At 42.4% G+C, this 21,396-nt stretch overlaps 1 protein-coding gene across 1 annotated transcript in view; it reads right to left on the bottom strand.

Annotated features, from left to right (window-relative positions):
- HACD3 (3-hydroxyacyl-CoA dehydratase 3) overlaps nt 1-20,851 on the bottom strand; it is a 39,513-nt gene extending 18,662 nt beyond the window's left edge. Inside the window, exons 1-3 of the mRNA XM_059180841.1 lie at nt 20,587-20,851; nt 3,144-3,186; nt 957-1,030 (exon numbers count right to left, since the gene is read on the bottom strand). Coding sequence (XP_059036824.1) covers nt 957-1,030; nt 3,144-3,186; nt 20,587-20,673 — 204 coding nt within the window. The 5' untranslated portion in view covers nt 20,674-20,851. The remainder of the gene's footprint in view (nt 1-956; nt 1,031-3,143; nt 3,187-20,586) is intronic.
- Nucleotides 20,852-21,396: the final 545 nt, after the last annotated feature.

Here is a 21,396-nt window from a genome sequence, read left to right as displayed (position 1 = left end):
GCACGGCATCCAATCATTCTCAGTACATGTTCACCTTCCAAATCTCCTTCCCATGAAGACGACGGAATTTGAACGGTCAGTAGGCCCCCGCATAGCGAGCCCTTGTTTTGGAAAGGTCTTTCCAAGGCTGGAATTTACTGGATCGGTTACAGCTCTATCACAAGGGATAGCCTAGAACAACCTCCCAGCTATGCTCAAATTCTCAGAGGCTGTTCCAGTTCATTATTCTTCTACATGGCCTCTTCCTTTGCCTGTAAAGCAAGCCCCGTGACAGGTTCTCTACCCCTTAAACCACTGCTGACTATTAAACCAACCGAAACAAATGAGCCCTCCTGCACAGAGAGATCAGTATGCTCAAGCCCCGAGAGAGAAGAGTGTAATTCCAGAACCCGAAACACACCTCCTAGTAGACTGTCTCTCTTCCTGGCATAAAAGTTTCCCTTGAGCTCTGAGAGAAAGGAAACTTCAACAATATTTCCCTCATTCTTTCTAAAGGTCGGCTGCCTCCACCTTTTCTGATTTCCACTGCCCCTGAAGCAAAGTCACATGAAAGCAAGCCCCTGGCGTGGACCTCACCTGCCTTATGTAACTCTGCTCCCTGCCACAGACATACTTCTCTGTGCTCGCTAACACCAGAGAGTATCAGGGCTGGAAAGGCCCCTGAGGATTTCTTAGTCTAACCCTTCATTTCACAAGGAACACAAGGAAACTCACTCACAGAAGTGAAGAGAATTGTTCACGGTGCTAGCAAATGGGAGGCAGAGGCCAGATTCTTCTCGGGCCCTCTGACTTTCCCACTCCTCTGCAGCTAAAATCAGGACTCAGTTCCCAACAAAAAGAACTATATTCTCCTTTGGTTTTCATTCCCCCCCCCCAACCTCTATCCCCCTATTTCACTAAACCACTCATATTTATTTCCTAAAATGTAAAGGGAAGTAAGAAAAGAAAGGACATACCTCTGGTTTCACAAGGTCTAAGAACTCCAAGTGAAATTCATAAACGTTGTCTCCTTTGGCACCGTGTCCCTGAGCTACAAAGAAAGAAATGTGAGTTGAAGTGAGCTGGAGGGCAAGGCCATCGAAGAGCTTGGTGCAGTTCAGAGGCATATGAACAGTAATGGGCCCTGCCCAAACCAGCGGGGGCCCATGAGCAGAGCTACTCAGACAACTGGATAAGCTGAATCCCAGACAAAAGTTTATCTCTGTATGTCCTTCTGACGATCAGTTCCAGAATAATTTACTTCATCTCCCAATGTGGCCTTGATAACAACCAAGTTCAAATAATAGGCAGGAAAAAGAATACTGAAAGCAAAGCCAACGGTATCACAGAGCTATAAATTTAACTTTCACGATTAGTTTGGCACTGAATCCAGGGCAGAGACATACCAGGTAGGTATGTTAGCTTGACTGCAGCTAAGGAAAGTTTCAGGGTGTATGGAAATGCTGGACAACCTCAAAGAAAGCTATGAATCTAACACCTCCCAACCAGGGACAGAAAATGAAGAAGCTGACTTCTCCTTTAATATATCCTGAATGGAGCGAAAAAGAGAAATATATCTAATTTCCTCAGCTCGCTCCTAAGAGAGCATAAATGGATCAGGGAGAAAAGACCCTGGGTTGACCGTTACGCCCTTCCCATGCCTTGACATGGCTCATTTCCCCAAAACAAAAAGGTGCCATGCCTAGGTGCAAAGGACGGCTGGACATCCCTTCTCCTCTAACTCTCTGACTTGCCCATTATTTGGCTCCCTCCTGGGATTCTCCTTCCTCATCTGGCCACATATGGTATAGTTTGCCTAGTATCTGCTCCGGGTGGCTATTGTTCTCTAAGACCATAAATTCCTTAAGGTCGAGCAGTCAGTCCATAACCTCCGAGTGGCAAGGTACACTTCTGTCCCTTAACTGAAAAAAATCTAAGCTGCTACCACAACTGCTCTTGAAAAGCAGATACAGGGGCACCTGGGTGGCTCAGTGGGTTAAAGCCTCTGCCTTCAGCTCAGGTCATGATCTCAAGGTCCTGGGTCTCTGCTCAGCAGGGTCCTGGATCCTGGGTCTCTGCTCAGCAGGGAGCCTGCTTCCTCCTTTCTCTCTCTGGCTGCCTCTCTGCCTATTAGTGATTTCTGTCTGTCAAATAAATAAATAAAATCTATTAAAAAAAAAAAAGAAAGAAAGAAAGAAAAGAAAAGCAGATACAAGAGCCAGGTTACGCGTTCATGCAAGCGTGTGAAGGTAGATGGAACCTCCAGTAAAGCAGAAATTCAACAATATCTCCTACGCTGCACCCCCACCCCAGTCACTTACTAATGACACTCCAAGGACCGAGAACAAAGAGAGAGTAGGGAGAATCCCACCCCACTGGGTGACAAGGAATCCAGACCTGCCCTCAGGCACAGCAGTGCATCTGCTGACAAACCAAGGAGAAAGGAGATTCACAGAATCAAAGACTGTCAGAGCTGCAAAGGCTTCAGGTATCATCTAGAATGCCGTGTTTCTTAAACTGGCCAGTGAGCGTGGACTCAGAGAGCTGCAAAGTCTCATTAAGAAAATTTCTATTTTTTGTTTTGATTATAATATTAAAAAAAAAAAAAAAAGGAAGTGTATTCTGGATCCTCTAGATAACTACCTTATAATCAAGTACAAACACACAAGTTTAGAGGCCGTGTTTGCAGCTGTGTTCCCAGCTGCAACAGAACCAAATATCACTTAAAGTGGCCGTACTTAAATCTTCACATGTTTTCTCAAAAACTGGGGTCCATGGATCCTTAGAACATTTTCTCAGGTGTCCTAAAATTTGAGAAATACAGATTATAACCAAACGCTTTCCTTTTATAAGTCCAGAGAAGTCAGCAAGTGGTCCAAGGACAGCACAATTAGCGCTAGAAGACAGATGTCCTGATTTCCAGCCCAGGATTCTTTCTCACTCTATCTCCTGCCTCTCCAAGAGGAAAGCAGGACTTCTAAGTCCTAGTAAGTTCTTTGACTTTCCTAATCATATGTTTATAAATGATCTAGTTTACCCCAAGAGCAGCAGAGAGGTGAGCATCAATAGAAAGTGAATAAAACAAATAGATAAAAAGAAAAAGAAACCACCACCATGCCTCTTTCGCTGTGTAGAGAGCTGACAGCATTTGCCCGGATACTGACCTTTGAAATGTAGCACATTTTCAGTGATGCTGATGGCAGGATTCTGTGAAAAGAGACCAAGGATGCGAGAAGGGCATTTTAATAGGAGAAAAATGAAATTAAAACCGGGGCTTACTTCCCTCCATCCTTCCCCCTTAGGGACTCAGCCTCCTACCTGTGCCTCCCCCAGAAAATATATTTAGTTGTTTTGCGCAGCTCTGAGCTACATCTAGCTGTACCCATCTGAGATTGTAGGCATCTGTAAGAATAACCCTAAGCTGTTCTAACCGTGCAGAACAATTAGATACTGAGTCAGTCCATTCCCATAATGGCAAATGGTACAAAGGTGCTACGGGAGGTGTTTCCGAGGAGGACCCAGATCTCTACGACTCAGCCCCGGAGCTGTGGAAGCAAAGAGTCTAGTGGAACAGATGATGAGTCATTTCCTGTCAGAAGATCTCAAATAGTACAAGTAACATACGCTCAAGACCAAAAGAGTAGTAAAAAGCAGTTAAGTGTTTTAAGTGTTAAGAGAGCAAGCACAACAAGAACAGGATGGCTGAGGAGAGGTTCACCCAAAGTGAGACCTATAAGGCCGCAGAAGGGCTGAACAATCACAAGGGATTTCACCCAAAATGAAAGGTGCAGTGCCCTCACCTCAGGCTCCATCCTCTTAACCCCCATCCCAACCAACCTAAAGAGATCAAAATTCTCCAGATTGTTCACTTATTCCCAGAAATTGCTACATGACTTTAAAAGCATAATTTAGAGTGTAACTACTTAGCTCTTTTTTCAATGGATGAGAAAGGATTCCCCCCCACCCCCCAGCTCAAAGTTAATAACCAAGGAGCAGCATGTTTCCAGCGCTGTGACTAATTCATTTGTTTTTCTCCTGCAGGCTCAGCTCTCTGTGCTCCAACATGCATGGAAGGAAACCAACAAATGACAGAGAGAAGATTGGAGAGGGGGTATAACAATGGGGAGAGGGGGACTGCATTCTCTAATTCACAGTCAAGAGGGTTAGGAAAAGGGAAAGAATGAATGCTGGCGGGGAGGGGAGCATTTGAGCCAAGCTCTATGTTGAGAGCCTCCCTATTGGGAGAACAGACTTTAGGCTGAGATGCTCACCCAAAGGAGCTAAAATTCTAGATGATCCTCTCTGTGGCAGGAAGAGGGAGTTAGGGAACCTCAATAAAAGAGGTTACACTTCCAAGGGCATGGCTCCTCAGTAAGGGAAACAGGGCTTTGATGCAAGTATTTTCATTAAAGCTAAAGTTCTAGAACGTCTTGGAGGTAAGGTTCCCATCCAGGTCACTTCTTGCCCAACTCAGTACTCTAAATCACTTGGAAGGAAAAAGGAATGAAATTGAATCGGTAGTCAAACTTCTGACAGACAAAAGTCTTCGACCAGATGGCTTCACAGGTAAATTCTACTGAACATTTAAAGACGAGTTAATACCCATCTTTTTCAAACTGTTAAAAAAAAAAAAAAGTGAGGACTAAGGAATACTTCCAAACCTATTCCATGAGACCAGCATTACCCTGATACCAAAACCAGACAGACACTACAAATGAACAAACAAACCAAAAACCCGATCCCCCCCACCCCGCACAAAAAAACACAGACCAATGTCGCTAATGAACACAGAACCAAAAATCTTCAACAAAATATTAGTGAACTGAGGGGTGCTGGGGTAGCTCAGTTAAGCACCCGCCTTCAGTTCAGGCATGGTCCTGAGGTCCCAGGATAGAGCACCACATCACCTCAGGCTCCCTGTTCAGCAGGAAGCCTGCATCTTCCACTCCCTCTGCCCCTCCCCGGGGCTGTGCACCGGCTCTCAAAACTTTAGAAAAAATATTAGCGAACTGAAATCAACAATACATTAAAGGATCACACACCATAATCAAGTGAGATTATTCCAGGGATGCAAAGACCATTCAGTATTTGCAAATCAATCAACATGATACACCACATTAACAAAATGAAGGATAAGGTCATATGATCGTCTCAATAGATAAAAAAAAACCTTCTGACAAACTTTATCCAATGAGAAGCTCAGTGGTAAAATGTATCATCACTTACAATAAAAAACCTCTCAACAAAGTGTGTGTAGAGAATACACTTCAGCATAATAAAGGCCATATAAGACAAAATCGCAGCCAACATCATATATACACAATGGCAAAAAGCTGAAAGCTTTTCTTCTAAAATCAGGAAGACAAGGATGTCCTATCTCTTCACTTTTATTTAACATAGCACTGTTAATCCTAGCTACAGCCATCAGACAAAAACACAAAAACAAAAGGTACCCAAATTGGTAAAAAAAAGAAGAAGAATTATCACTATTTGTAAATGGCATGAAAGTATATTCAGAAAGCCATAAAGACTCCACCAAAAAACTACTAGAATAAACGAATTCCATAAAGTTGCAGGATACAAAATCAATATACAGAGATCTGTACTTCTATACACTAATAATGAATTATCAGAAAGAGAAATTAAGAAAACAATCTCATTTACAATTGAATCGGGAATAAAATAAGCTAGGAATAAATTTAACCAAGGAGGTTAAATTTGTACTCTGAAAACTACAACACACTGAGGAAAGAAACTGAAGAAGATGTAAATAAATGGAAAGATATATTCCATGCTCCCGGATTGGAAGAATAGTGTTAAAACGTCCACACTATCCAAAGCAATCTACAGACTAAATGCTATCTCTATCAAAAATATCAATGGTATCGCGGCACCTGGGTGGCTCAGTGGGTTAAAGCCTGTGCCTTCGGCTCAGGTCATGATCCCAGGGTCCTGGGATCCAGCCCTGCATCAGGCTCTCTGCTCAGCAGGGAGCCCGCTTCCTCTTCTCTCTCTCTGCCCGCTTCTCTGCCTACTTGTGATCTCTGTCTGTCAAATAAATAAATAAAATCTTTAAACTATATATACATATATCAATGGTATCTTTCACAGAACTGGAATAAATAACCCTAAAATTTATACAGAGCAACAAAAAGACCCCAATAGCTAATCCGATTCTGAGAAAGAACAAAGCTGGAGACATCATGCTCCTTGATTTCAAAGCTATAGTGTATGTGTGTGTATAGATAGACATATATATATATTATACTACACAGCTATAGTAGCCAAAACAGTATAGTACTTGCACAAAGACAGAAACATACATCAATGAAACAGAACAGAGCCCAAAAATAAAGCCACATTTCCATGGTCAATTAATCTATGGCAAAGGAGGCAAGAACATGCAATGAGGAAAGGACAGTCTCTTCAATCACTAGTGCTGGGAAAACTGGACGACCTTCTTAAACCATATACAGAAATAAACACAAAATGAATTAAAGACTTAAACATAAGACCTGAAACAATAAAACTCCTTAAAGAAAACATAGTCAGGGGGCGCCTGGGTGGCTCAGTGGGTTAAACCTCTGCCTTTGGCTCGGGTTATGATCTCAGGGTCCTGAGATGGAGCCCCACATGGGGCTCTCTGCTGAGCGGGGAGCCCGCTTCCCCTTCTCTCTCTGCCTGCTTCTTCTCTGCCTCCTTGTGTCTCTCTGTCCAATAAATAAATAAAATCTTTATTTTTTTTTAAAGATTTTATTTATTTATTGGACAGAGAGAGAGATCACAAGGAGGCAGAGAGGCAGGCAGAGAGAGGAGGAAGCGGGCTCCCTGATGAGCAGAGAGCCTGATGTGGGGCTCGATCCCAGCACCCTGGGATCATGACCTGAGCCGAAGGCACAGGCTTAACCCACTGAGCCTCCCAGGCGCCGCATAATCTTTTAAAAAAAAAAAAAAAAGAAAGAAAGAAAACATAGTCAGTATACTCCCAGATATTGGTCTTTGAAATATCTTTTCGGGCAGCGCCTGGGAGGCACAGTCAGTTCAGTGTCCAACTCTTGATTTCAGCTCAGGTCATGCATGATCTCAGGGTTGTGAGATCAAGCCCCACATTGGGCTCTGTGCTCAACCCAATCTGCTGCTTCAGATGCTCTCTCTGACCCTCCCCACTGCGCGCGCTCTCTCTCTCTCTCTCTCTCTCTCTAAAATAAATAAATAAATCTTCTAAAAAAGGAAAGGAAATATTTTTTTTGCATCCTACTCTTTAGGCAGGGACAACAAAAGTAAAAACTAACAAATAGGACTACATCAAACTGAAAAGCTTTTTGCACAGTGAAGCAAACCATTAACAAAACAAAAATGCAACTCACTGAATGGGAGAAGACATTTGTAAGTGATAGGTACCTTAAGGGATTAATATCCAAAATATATCAAGAACTCCTCTACAACTCAACAACAACAACAACAACAAAAATCCAATTAAAAAATGGGCCCAGGATCTGAATACACATTTTTTCAAAGACATCCAGATGGCCAACAGACACATGAAAAGATGCTCAACATCATTCATCATCAGGGAAATGCAAATCAAAGCCACAGTATCACCTCACACCCTGTCAGAATAGCTATTATCCAAAAGGAAAAAAAAAAAAAAGCTTGGTGAGGACGTGAAGGAAAGGAAGCCCTTGTGCACTGCTGGTGGGAATGTAAATTAGTACAGCCACTATGGAAAACAGGATGGAGGTTGCTCAAAATATTAAAAATAGGGGCGCCTGGGTGGCTCAGTGAGTTAAAGCCTCTGCCTCCGGCTCAGATCATGATCTCCGGGTCCGACAGAGCCCAGCATCAGGCTCTCTGCTCAGCAGGGAGCTTCCCCCTCTTTCCCTGCCTGCCTCTCTGCCTACTTGTGATCTCTCTCTGTGTTCGATAAATTTTTTAAAATCTTTTAAAAAAATGAAAAATAGAATTACCATACAATCCAGCAATTCTACATCTGGGTATTTATTCCAAAGAAAATGAAAACACCAATTTGAAAAGACATACACATCCCTATGTTCACAGCAGTAATATTTACAACATCCAAGATACGTAAGCAATGTAACCGGCCATCCACGGATGAGTGGGTAAAGCTGTGGCATAGACACACAATGGAATACCGGCCATCAAAAAGAATGAAATCTTGCCATTCATGACGACATGACTGGACCTAGAGGCTACTATGCTAAGTGAAATGAGTCAGACAGAAAAGGACAGATACTGTAGGATTTCACTTCTAAGTGGAATCTAAAGAGCAAAACAAGAACACAAAACAGAAACAGGCTCAAAAAGTACAGAGAACAAGCTGGTGGTTGCCAGAGAGGAGGGGGGAAGGCGATGAGTGAAACAGGTAAAGAAGATTAAGAAGTAAAACTTCCACTTATCAAATGAGTAAGTCACAGGAACATAAAGTACAGTAAAGAGAATCTAGTCACTAATATTCTAATAACCTCATATGGTGACTAGACTCTGGCAGTGATCATTTCATAATGTACACAGATGTCAAATCACTATTCTGTACACTCAACACTAATACGCCAGCTATAATTTTTTTAAAAAAGAATATAAATTTCCTGCCACCCCTACTTTAGTTGCATCTCTCAAGCTTTGAATGTAGTATTTTCATTATTATTCAGTCTAACATATTTCCTAATATTATCATTTCTTTGACACATGGGTTACTGAGAAGTATTTAATTTCCAAACACATGAGATTTTCTAGTTATCTTGTTATTAACTTCCACCTAAACTGCACTGTGATCGGTGGGCATTCTCTGTATGATTTTAATCCTTTCAAATTTGTGGAGACTTGCATTCAGAAGCAGTATGAATTGTATAAATGTTCGAGTGAACTTGAATGCGTATTCTGGAATTTACATGCAGGATTCTATATATGTCTACTGATTCACTGTTAACTATTTGGTCACATAATCTGTATCTTTGCTGAATTTTATCTTGTTATTCTATCAATTACTGAGAAATCACACTATTGTCAACTTATCTGTCTCTCCTATTTCTGTTACTTTATGCAGTACTGAGGCCGTGTTAGTTACATATAACTTTAATATTGTTTTACCTTCCTGATGAATTCAAACCTCTATCATTATGAACTGACCTTTCTATCTCAAAAATACATCTTGGTCTAAAACTCTTACCCGGTATCAGCGTAGCTAGATCACAGGGATCCCCACTGGCTTCTGCCAGGCACCTAAGAGCTGGGTGTCTTAAAAATAATGACACCAGTTATTATATATAATAATGACCCACTCTACCAGTTGAGACCATTTTTTTTTTAAAGATTTTACTTATTTATTTGACAGAGAGAGATCACAAGTAGGCAGAGAGGCAGGCAGAGAGAGAGGAGGAAGCAGGCTCTCTACTGAGCAGAGAGCCCGATGTGGGACTTGATCCCAGGACCCTCAGATCATGACCTGAGCCGAAGGCAGCGGCTTAACCCACTGAGCCACCCAGGCGCCCCAGTTGAAACCATTTTAAACTAAATTCATGACCTGAGGATTTTTAGATCTTCAAAATTGTGTACATTTGGGCTACATAATCTTTTAAAAGCCAACCAATGATTTTAACTCCTCAAGGACCGTTTCCTCTACTTTGCTCAGTGTTAAGTCCTCTGAAGATGGGGAGCTGGGATGGATTTACTTTTAGTTCATCCTTAGCGAAAGAGTATGGACCTTTGAAGTAGTTTACAGGGAGAAGGGTTTCCTATTACATATTGAATTTGGTGGGCTTTGGCCTTACTTTGTCCCCTGGACTCTGTTGGGCTGTCAAAGCCAAATTTCAAGTTCACTCAGCTGAGCTAATGTTTTTAAGGCAAAAGCAGTTTCACTGTTCAGTTTTATCAGAGTTTCCCCTATAATTTCTAATGATGATTTTAATGATGATTTCTAATGATGATTTTAAGATTTTTTTTTTTTTTTTAAGATTTTATTTATTTATTTGACAGAGAGAAATCACAAGTAGATGGAGAGGCAGGCAGAGAGAGAGAGAGAGGGAAACAGGCTCCCTGCTGAGCAGAGAGCCCGATGCGGGACTCGATCCCAGGACCCTGAGATCATGACCTGAGCCGAAGGCAGCGGCTTAACCCACTGAGCCACCCAGGCGCCCTGATTTTAAGATTTTTACTGAGCATTTTTAGTTGTTTATAGAATCTGCATAACCTAGCCAATCTTTTATTAGAGGAATTATTCCTTTGCTTATAAAAGAAAAATGAATAGGGAAAAGGGGGAAAAGTGACTCTGAAGTTGGATGGACCTGGGTTCAAATCCTAGTTATACCACTTTTTATTATTATTTTTTTTAAAGATCTTATTTATTTGACAGAGAAAGATCATAAGTAGGCAGAGGAGCAGGCAGAGAGAGAAGGGGAAGCAGGCTCCCCAAGGAGCAGAGAGCCCGACGTGAAGCTCAATCCCAGAACCCTGAGATCATGACCCGAGCCGAAGGCAGAGGCTTAATCCACTGAGCCACCCAGGTGCCCCCATTTTTTATTTTTATCATTCACTTTCAAATCCACAATGGTCATTTTTTAATTTTTTTTTTTTAAGATCTTATTTTATTTATTTGACAGAGCACAAGCAGGCAGAGCAGCAGGCAGAAGGAAAGAAGCAGGCTCCCCGCCAAGCACGGAGCCCAATACAGAACTCGTTTACAGGACCCCGGGATCACGACCTGAGCCACAGGCAGCCGCCCAACCAACTGAGCCACCCAGGCGCCCAACAACTGTCGTTATTTTTAAGACAACAGTAACACCGCTCATTTCACAATATTGTTGTAAGAACTGAATTATAATAATGTGTAGAGAATCTGTTAACTACTAAGGACTTAGATTCTCATTGCTTTTCTTTCTCTGCCTTAGAATGCCCATTCTAAGTTTCCATACCTGTTGAATACTATTCACGTCCCAAAGTCCAGACCAAATATTTATTCCTCTTCCCTCCTGCTCACCTCCAACATAAAAATTAATAGTTTCTTTAGTGCTTTGTCTTCACCTGTATTATAATACTTACCACACTGTTCTCCAATCATTGTTTATTGGTTTATCTGCCCCTCTAGACTTGAGTTCCTTGATGGAAGGGGCTGTGTCTTACTCATCTCTGAATCCCTAGTGTCTCATTAACTCTTGAGTGAATTGAAATTAATTCATCCCATTTTCACAATTTCTGACAAAACTACAGAGGTCAGTGAACTATATGCTACCTAAGCCTTTAGACATTTAGAGCTCATCTAAATCACTAGTATTTAGTTTTGCACATGTGTGTGATTAATACAAGCACAAAAAACAGTTATATGGCAATCTTGAGGCTGCTGTCTTTATAAAGGACTGCTTCCAAGATCAGCCCTTGGTTGGCATTAGGAAATCTGGCTTTCCTCCATCCCCTAACAGTTGGTTCACCATGCCTACAATGTGATTAGTGGTGAACACCAACTCTCCTTCTGGGAGTCTAGAATTTGGGTACACGGGTGCTGACTCTCTAATGGGCTTCCCTGGGCAGAAACATTGCACATAAGTTACTGCAGTTTTCATTGCTGGAAAAAAAGAGCAACTCAAGTGTATACCTTCACAGGAAGGAGAGAGGATGAGGAGCCCTGTGCACGGAATTTCTCTACACTCCACCTGTGTTTTTTTAATCCTTTGCTCATCCTGTCATATATCCTTTCATTGTAATAAATCTTAGCCAGAACAACTACATGCTGAATCCCATGAAGTCTTCTAGTGAATTATCAAACACAAAGGTGGGTGCACGGCATCTCCCCCAGAACAGTGTCTCAACCCAATATTTTATTGTGAAAAATTTTAATTCACTTTAAAAATTGAGGAAAAAATAGTATAATGAATACTCACATGGCATTCATCAGTTGATTATATTTAATCACACTTGCTTTTTATACATGACTTTTCTCAGTCATTTCACAATTAGTTGCAGATAGTTCACCTCTAAACCTTTCAGCATGCTGCTTTTTTTTTTTTATAAAGATTTTATTTATTTATCAGAGAGAGAGAGGGAGAGCGAGCAAGCACAGGCAGACAGAATGGCAGGCAGAGGCAGAGGGAGAAGCAGGCTCCCCGCTGAGCAAGGAGCCCAATGTGGGACTCGATCCCAGGACGCTGGGATCATGACCTGAGCCGAAGGCAGCTGCTTAACCAACTGAGCCACCCAGGCGTCCCAGCATGCTGCTTTTAAATAAGGACATTCTCTTACATAATTACAATTTTCTCACACCTAGGAACAAAAATTCTATATCCTTTAATAAACAGTTTCTATTTAAACAATGGCCTGAAAAATGTTTACTTGTTTCAGTTATCTACTGTAATGCAAAACTTGGTGGCTTAAAACCACTATGAAAAAACAAAAAACAAAAAAACACTATTTTATTATCTGACACTAAACTATGCTCAGCTGCACAGTTAGGCTCCACTGGACGGTGGCTACGGCTGTCCAATACTGGATGGGAACATCCCAGATGGTCACTCACATGGCTCAGAGTTGACACTGATTGTCATTTGGGAGTTCACGTGGGACTGTTGACCAGCGTACCCATACGTGTGACCTCTCTGTGTGATCTAGGTTTCTCACAGTTGGGCTGCTGAGTTCTGGGAGGGAACATCTCAACAAGTGTTCTCAAACAGAAGCACAAGCTGGCAGTCCTCCTAAAAGGGTTAAGCCTGGGAATGGCCACAGTATCATTCTGCAGCATTCTATAAATTGCCACAGGACCTGCCCAGATTCAAAGAAAGAATAGAGTCCATTTCTCCATTGAGCTCTTGATATGGCTACTTTTAAACCATTACTATGGGGCACCTGGATGGCTCAGTCAGTTAAGAGTTTTCCTTGGGCTTAGACCATGATCCCAGGGTCCTGGGATGAAGTCCTACATCCAGCTCCCTGTTCAGGCAGGAGCCTACTTCTCCCTCTTCCTCTGTCATTCCCCCTGTCCCCCTGCTTGTGCTCTCTTGTTCTCTGTCAAATAAATAAATACAGTCTTTAAAAAATTAAATTAGGGGTGCCTGGGTGGCTCAGTGGGTTAAAGCCTCTGCCTATGGCTCAGGTCATGATCCCAGGGTCCTGGGATGGAGCCCAGCTTCGGGCTCTCTGCTCAGCAGGGATCCTGCTTCCTCCTCTCTCTCTCTGTCTGCCTCTCTTCCTGCTTGAGATCTCTGTCTGTCAAATAAATAAATAAATAATCTTTTAAAAAATTTTTAAATTAAATTAAATTAAATAAACCACTCCTGCATTTACATTTAAAACACACACACACACACAAATCCAGAAACCAATCAATTTTCATACATTACATTTGACTGTTCTATCTTAACACAATATAGACTTCTACTTTTATTATTTTTAATCCATGCCAGTTGTCTTAGACAATGTATCACGTTATGGATTTGTCTGGACGTTCCTTATTAATCATTTTTGACAAGAATATCTCATAGGTGACATAGGTACTTTTTTTTTTCTTTTTATGAGTAGTTCTTAAGGCATTGTAGGAGAAGGTGCATACCATCAGAGGGGTGATACTAACCTTGATCATTTAATTGATAGGGATTGCCAAACTCTCTACTTTAAAAGTACTTTTTCTTTTGTAATTAGTAAGTAATTTACTCTTTCCTCCAATGGAACGGTCATCCACTGTTAATCCTTGCCTGATTTGGAGACCTCACAGTGATGATTTTCTAATTCAATCATTCCATCTTCATTTTTAGCTGGCATTCTTCTATAAAGAAGAGTTTTTCCCTTTCTCTCTTCCCTCTTCATTTTTTAAATTGAAATTTTTAATAAGGTAATTGTAAATCCACATGCAGTTATAAGAAATAACACCAAGAGATCCCCTGTACTCTTTGCCCAGTCTCTCCCAAAGACAGTATTTTACATAACTATAGCATAATATCACAGTCAGGATATTGACATTGATATGACCCACTTATCTTATTCATAGTTTCCCAGTTTGACTTGTATTCATTTGTGAATATGTGTAAGTACTATACAATTTTATTATAAGTGTAGGTTTGTCCATCACAGATACTGAACTGTTCCAGATCCCTAGTGCTGCCCTTTTGGAACCACACCCACCTCCCGCCCCTTCCCCTAGGCCTCCCCACCCCCCACCCCACACCTCCATCTTCCTTTCGTTTTGAGTATCACTCTGGACTGATGGTTCTTCTTTTTTAGTTCCCTCTGTCAAAGTCCACTACTATTCTTGTTCCTTTTGCTGTTCAAACGATCACAAATTTGGCCAGTGGAAATCCTTTCAAACTAGCTCCTGTGTGATTCTGACATGACTTTATGGCTTTTGAGGATGTACTTTCTCTAGCATAGACCTGGAATAATCAGCCGTTTCTTCATAGAGCCTTGAATGGTAACTTAGAAAACATGATCTGGGGGCACCTGGCTGGCTCAGTCAGTAGAGTATCTGAGTTTAATAAGTCCCATGTTGGGCATAGAGCCTACTTAAAAAAAAAAGAAAGAAAGAAAGAAAGAAAGAAAGAAAAGAAAACATGATCTGGCACATTGAGGTACACTAAATGCTCATTTTTAGCATCTAGCTAGGAATTTTAAAAGTCATGTTGTCATATGTTTAAATTTCCAATTCAAATTTACTATTACAGAGCTTCTCATCTTCTGTTATTCAATATTTTTACCGTTTTTCTTACACCGAAAACCTTGGTTCCTAATAGCATTAACACATTTACTTATTTGATCCTCAAAAGCTTTCGGAATTATATCAGTATTCTTACTGACAATAAACCTACTGAGTGAAGTATGGTTTTTTTTGTTTTTGTTTTTTTTTTTAAAGATTTTATTTATTTATTTGACAGAGAGAGAGATCACAAATAGGCAGAGAGACAGACAGAGAGAGAGATGAGGAGAAGCAGGGTCCCTGCTGAGCAGAGAGCCCTATGCGGGACTCGATCCCAGGCCCCTGGGATCATGACCTGAGCCGAAGGCAGAGGCTTAACCCACTGACCCACCCAGGCGCCCCTGAAGTATGGTTTTTTTTTTTATTCTTAGAATGCATTTTACTAAAGAACCAAAGTACTGTGTTCGAAGTTAGTTTTATTAACTTATTTATCTGGATGGTTATGTTATCAACTTGATATACAGTTACGTCCTTTTGATTCTGTTTGTAATGAATTTCAAGATTTGCCATTGTATTCTTTTATTTTTGAATTATGTAAAATGCTCACATGGGTGAAAAGTCAAACTGTAGAAACAGATCTTCAGAAGTCCTACCTCAAACCCATGTCCCTCCACAACATTTCCTACTCACTACCCACAGGTAAGCATTTCAAGAGCTTCTGTTTTATCCTTCCTCCGTACATGTGCACACACATCTTCCAAAAACTAAGTAAATATACCCAGATAGCCTTATATCCCTTCCTTCCTATATTAAATGTAGAATATAATATACATTCTCACACACCTTGCTTTTTTCACCTAGATCAGTCCTCATCATTTCATAGAGATCTCATTCCTTCTTTTTCCAGCTGCATTATACTGTGGGTGTACATACTAATTCAAATCCCCTGCAATCTACCTTATTTGGATCCAAATTCTACTTACACTTAACAAAACAGGGTAAGGGGTATCTGGGTAGCTCAGTCAGTTAAGCAACCCACTTGCAATTTCGGCTCAGTTTGCGATCTCAGGGTCATGAGCTCGAGCCCTGAGTGGGGCTCTGTGCATAGCAGGGAATGTGCTTGGGATTCTCTCTCTCTTTTTCCCTTTGACCTTCCCCACCTCCCCTCAAATATAAATAAGTAAATAAATCTTTAAAAAAAAAAAAATAGCTCAAGGCCTACATCCTTTAGAAAGAAAACCTTCCCCTCTTCTCTGGACTCCAAGAACACTGCACCACTGATGACTCTGCTCAGCCTCTCCCCCCACCAAAAGGGAGCTTCTTTTTTTTTTTTTTTTTTAAGAAGAAGGTGATCTTTTTTTTTTTTTAAGATTTTATTTATTTATTTGACAGAGATCGCAAGTAGGCAGAGAGGCAGGTAGAGAGAAGAGGAAGCAGGCTCCCCAGGACCCTGAGACCATGACCTGAGCCGAAGGCAGAGGCTTTAATCCACTGATCCACCCAGGCACCCTAAGAGGGAGATTCTTTAAAAGTTACCTATAATCAGGGTGCCTGGGGTGTTTATATGCAACTAATGAAATCACTGAACTCTACCTCTTGAATGAGTAATATACTATATGTTAATTAACTGAATTTAAATAAATTTAATTTAACTTTAAAACAAAAAGCTGTTTCTGGTGGTCTTTGGTGAGGTTGGGGTGGGCGGATTGTATAAAATGTCCCATTGCTGAACAATCTCAACAATAGTTGGTAGTGTTAGACTTTTCATTTTTCCCAACCTAATATAAGAAATATTATCAATTTCTAACAAATACTATCCCTTTAATTTACATGTCCCTGATTACGACTGAGATCAAGCATCTTTTTAGGTTTACTGGTCATTCTTGTTTCCTTTTACTCTGAATTGCTTATATTTTCTGCCCCTTTTTCTAACAAGTAATATGTCTTTTTCTTATTGATTTGTAGGTGGTCTTTTACATATTTCAGATGTTAATTACCTGTCGGTGATACGTGCTGTAGATATCTTTTTCAAGCTTGTCTTAAATTAATCTTCAGGAGTTATGTTTCATGTGTCTTATTTAACACATTATTCCCTGTTCCAAAATCATGAAGATAGTCTCTGATATTTTCTTTTAGTAGTTTTGCTTTATGCATTCTGGTCATTAGCTCCCCTGGAACTGACTTTTGTGGCGAGATCTTATATAATCTTTTTGCTATTTGGATTACCACCTGTCCCCAAACAATTTCCCAAATGGTTCATCTTTTCCCCAATTAATATGTAAAGCCACTTCTGCTGTACAATAAGTTTTCATATATGGATAACTCTGCTTAATAGACTCTACCCTATTCTACTGCCCTTTGTGCTTCTCTCTCTTTTAAGGTTTAGTATCACAACAATAATCCTTTCACTTGAATAGCAAACTAGAATTTACAAAGCACTTTCAAATCCATTGTCCAATTCAGACCTCAAAACAATCCTGTGAATTCGGTGCATTCACATTTATCTGGATGAAGAAACCGAGGGACATAAGGGTTAAATGAATTACCCACGGCCACCAGACAGGAAGTAGAACAAGACCCCAATCTCACTTCTTCGGTTACCCCTCTTTCCACCAGAGTGTCTATCAAGTAAGGACAAAAACAATATCTGTCAAACAGCTCCCAAACACAGGTATGCACATTGTTCACACACAACTAAAAAAAAAAACAAAACAAAACCTTGATAAATTAACGAATGCTTTAACAACTATGGTTGTTGGCACAAACCTGTCAATTACGTTTTTCTTGAAAATAAACTCTATTCTGAAAATAGCCTTGCCCTAGTCCCCTCGACTCCAGCTAGCATCTTTGCTACCACTCACGTCACACACAGGCAAGGCTGCTGTTGGAAGTCTTTATTGTGCATCATTCCTCCTCACATTAGTGGACGTTTCTCGGAGCCACTAGCCCTGTGCTCTAAGGACAGAACAGAGATGTGAAAACTGAACAGTTCTCTGTGTCTCAGAAAGGGAGGGGAGCAGAGTTGATGTCCCCAAATTGGAATTCAACACTAAAACTCAGTAACTATGGGAAACGCCAGAAAGCAGGGGGCGACAGAGAGCTGTCCAACAACCCAATACTTAGCTTAATGAGATAAAAGGAGGCACTCCACACGTGGTCTTCATTGAATAAATGAATTGTTTCATCCAGAGCCTGAATTACAGGTTCAACAGCCGTGCACTGAGCAATTGAGAAATGAAAAGAAAGAAAGAAAAAAACAAACCCAGCAGCCCTGACATTCAGAGAGTGGCCTGTCACTCACAGCTTGGCCATCTTACTCTTCTGTTGGACATAATGGCACAGAATACCAATCTTGGACAAGGCTATTCTGAAACCTCAGTGAAATGAGACAAAGGTCATTTCATAATTTTATGTAAGCACAGACCAATAAAATGGCTGCTATGCCACTCCCAAAATACTTTCTCTTGGCCAAAATGAGTGACTGTGACTTCTCTACCAATTACATTTATTCTTTTGCTAGTCTCTCCTCCCTACAGGTAGGATTTATTCTGATAGCCAACCACAGAATTGCCCGTTTTCTGACAGCATTTAAATCCTACAATCAGTTCTAACCCCCTTAATGAGACATCATCGTCCCGCATGGGGTACGATCTTCCTTCCTGAAATGAATAATAAACCCAACTTGTTTCACCAGGGGTGTTTCCCTGGCACTTTGGCTGTAGTTGCCCCGACACGGTACAAGTCGGGCAAACTAAGAGTCTACGCCTTTCTCTTCCTGGAACATTCTTCCAATCTCAGTTTGACAAGAACACTTCATCTCAGGGTGCCTGGGTGGCTCAGTCATTAAGCCTTCGGCTCAGATCATGATCTCAAAGTTCTGGGATCAAGCCCTACATCGGGCTCTCTGCTTAGCAGGAAGCCTGCTTCTGCCTCTCCCACTCCACCTGCTTGCTCTCTCTCTGTCAAATAAATAAATAAACAAATAAAATCTTAAAAAGAAAAAAAAAGAACACTTCATCTCATTTCAGGAAGTCATCTCTAACTAAGCATAAGAGAGGTAACAGATTCCTTTAACACCAGAGACCTGGTTCATATCCAACTCCAATTCTACCAATAAACATACTCCTACACAAAACTTTTTGTCTGTATATGATAATATGCTTCTTCTAGATAGTATGCTCTTGGAAAGCCGAGACTGTCTGACTCATCTCTGTAAAGCTCTAGTACCTCACACATGGTAGAGGATTTCTTTTATGAGTGGTATTAACACATTGCTTTGGGGGGGGGGGATATTTTTTCCCCAAAATAAAAGGATTTCTCTCTCCAAAAGAAACTTCCTTTTTTCCTCCACCTTTGCATTTCTTTAACTACAATAACTTTCAAATGGATACCTCTCATATTTCTAAATATACCAAAGATGATTAACACGTGTTCCGATTTCTTAACAAAGAGGTTTAGATCTCTCAAGACAAACATAAGTATGATGCATCCTTTCATTTGTCCAACTAATTCCCATTTCTTTCCACTATCACCACCATCCTATTCCCCTAAAAGCACCTTTGGTGTTCGCAGCTTCAAAGTATCCAGAATAGGGCATCCTTATTACAGGATAACATCTAGAGAGGGGAGGGCCTAAATGTAATTGGTCTACATAAGGCTTGGCTAAATTACTTTTTTAAAAAAGAGACTGTCATAGCACATGTTCCACAGTTACTGAGAACCCTCTCCAGATGGAGACTTTGATCCCCACCAACAACGATTTTGTTTGTTTCCTTCTTTCCTGCAACACCCTGGAGCAGAGTGGAGGGAGACAGCACAGTACATTTATTCATCTTCTGATGCAAAAGTATAATTCAGTCTGATTTACCACATTAAATGACACGCCATGCAATGTCACATCCTATTTAAAGGCATTCTGGCCAGTTCTTTCTCTTTCAACGGGAAAACGGGTTTAAATTCCAGAAACAAAGATTCAATTCAACAAATTCAAATCCATACCCAAAGAGCACCTACACTTAGCAAGAAATATGCCACACAGGTGGACAGAGAGAAATATGAACGACTGAGTCAAAGGCAGAGAAAGTTAGGTGGAATGAAGATTACAAATTGCCATAGATGTCACAGATAAGGAGCAAGGATGACTGGAGAAAGAACATTCCAGACTGAAAACTCCATACAGTTTCTCAAAACCTGGAGTCCTGGATGGTTTGGACAGACGCAGGGGCTACACGGGTCCTGGAACCTCCATCATGCAGGAGGCATGGACCTGGTCATACAGGGAGCTAAGGAAATCAAACATAAATGCTCGATGTAACTTAATTTTTAAGTTCTCTATGCAACTCCGCAAACCTGAGCTTACAGCCCTCTGAACAAGGGGGAAATCACTTTCAGCGGGTCTTCCGTATTTTAAAATTAAAATTAACAAGAATGATTTCCATCACTGAACGGTTGGAAGGTGGGTGTGGCCCCTCTGGGGGCAGCGGCGACCGGCCTTGCGAACGTCAGACCGGCCTGGCAGAACCTATCTGGCCAGCGCCAAACGTCCAGCCAGGACCCAGCAAGCCACCGTTCATTCTGCACCCCCGGCCCAAAGAGCTCACCCCATGCCCCGAAGGGCCTAGGCAAACCCGAACCCCGACGGCTAGGCCTCCGGGGCCGGGCGCGGGCTCCATCAGGCCGCAGGTTGGTGAACAAAGAGAAGGCCGGGGCAGCCTCCGAGAGCCGCGTAGGGCTCACGCAGCATCCGAAGGTACCTGCAGCCCTCAGGGGGTTGCGCCCCAGGCCCGGGGTCTACGGGTGTTCCTCGACGAGGGCTAGCCTCTGCCCCGGCCCGGACGCCGAAAAGTGCACCGCGTCGCCGAACCCGTTGGCGCACTGCAGGCTCTCCGGCACGCCCCGGGACAAAGGGGATGGGGGAGATCGGAAGGTCCCCGGGGCTGCAACCCGGCGCTCGTCCCGCCACCCGCACCGGCTTTTACCTGCACGTCACTCAGCTCCACGCGCAGATACAGCTCGCGGTGTCGCTGAGCCCAGTAGACGTGCGGCGTCAGCACCTGATTCTCCATGGCCACACTGCCCAGGGCGCGGGGAGACGGATCGCTGCGCCTCGCTGCCTCGGAGAGTGCGCGACTGGAGCCGGCCGATCACAGGCCACAAACCCCCGCGCTCTTGAGCGCGGGCAGCCGGCCACCTCGAGACGCCCCACGCTCGCAGGCTGCGCTTGCGCAATGAAGATTAGGGGGCGGGGGCGGCGCGTGCTCCTGGCCTCTGCTCAATCAGGGAGGGGGCGGAGCCGGGCAGAGGTGGGTAGGGTCCGTGACGCCAGAGCCTGAGGCGGCCACCGGGAAAGTTCAGAGTCTGCAGGTGGGTGGGTGGTAGCGCTTCTCTCTCTCCTCCAGGACAGTGCTTGAAGATAGGCTTAAAAAAAAAAAAAAAAATGCTGCTGGGGCGCCTGGGTGGCTCAGTGGGTTGGGCCTCTGCCTTCGGCTCGGATCATGATCTCGGGGTCCTGGGATTGAGCTCCGCATCGGGCTCTCTGCTCAGCGGGGGGCCTGCTTCCCCTTCTCTCTGCCTGTCTCTCTGCCTACTTGTGATTTCTGTGAAATTTTTAAAAAAAAATTTTTTTTTTTAATGCTGGAGACACCTAAAGGACCGATCAGCGTGGGAAAGGGCTTGGGACTGGTGTATCTTGAAAGTCCCTCAGGTTTTATCACCTATTAATTCAATGTTTACTGAGCGCCTACTAATAGCGCGGGGCTTCAAAACTAAACACTGGGGGCGCCTGGGTG

The sequence above is a fragment of the Mustela lutreola genome, chromosome 7, assembly GCF_030435805.1.
Source record: "Mustela lutreola isolate mMusLut2 chromosome 7, mMusLut2.pri, whole genome shotgun sequence".
In the NCBI taxonomy this organism is placed as follows: domain Eukaryota; kingdom Metazoa; phylum Chordata; class Mammalia; order Carnivora; family Mustelidae; genus Mustela; species Mustela lutreola.
The sequence above is the reverse complement of the archived record's forward strand: the minus strand, read 5'-3'. Positions and strand labels throughout refer to the sequence as shown.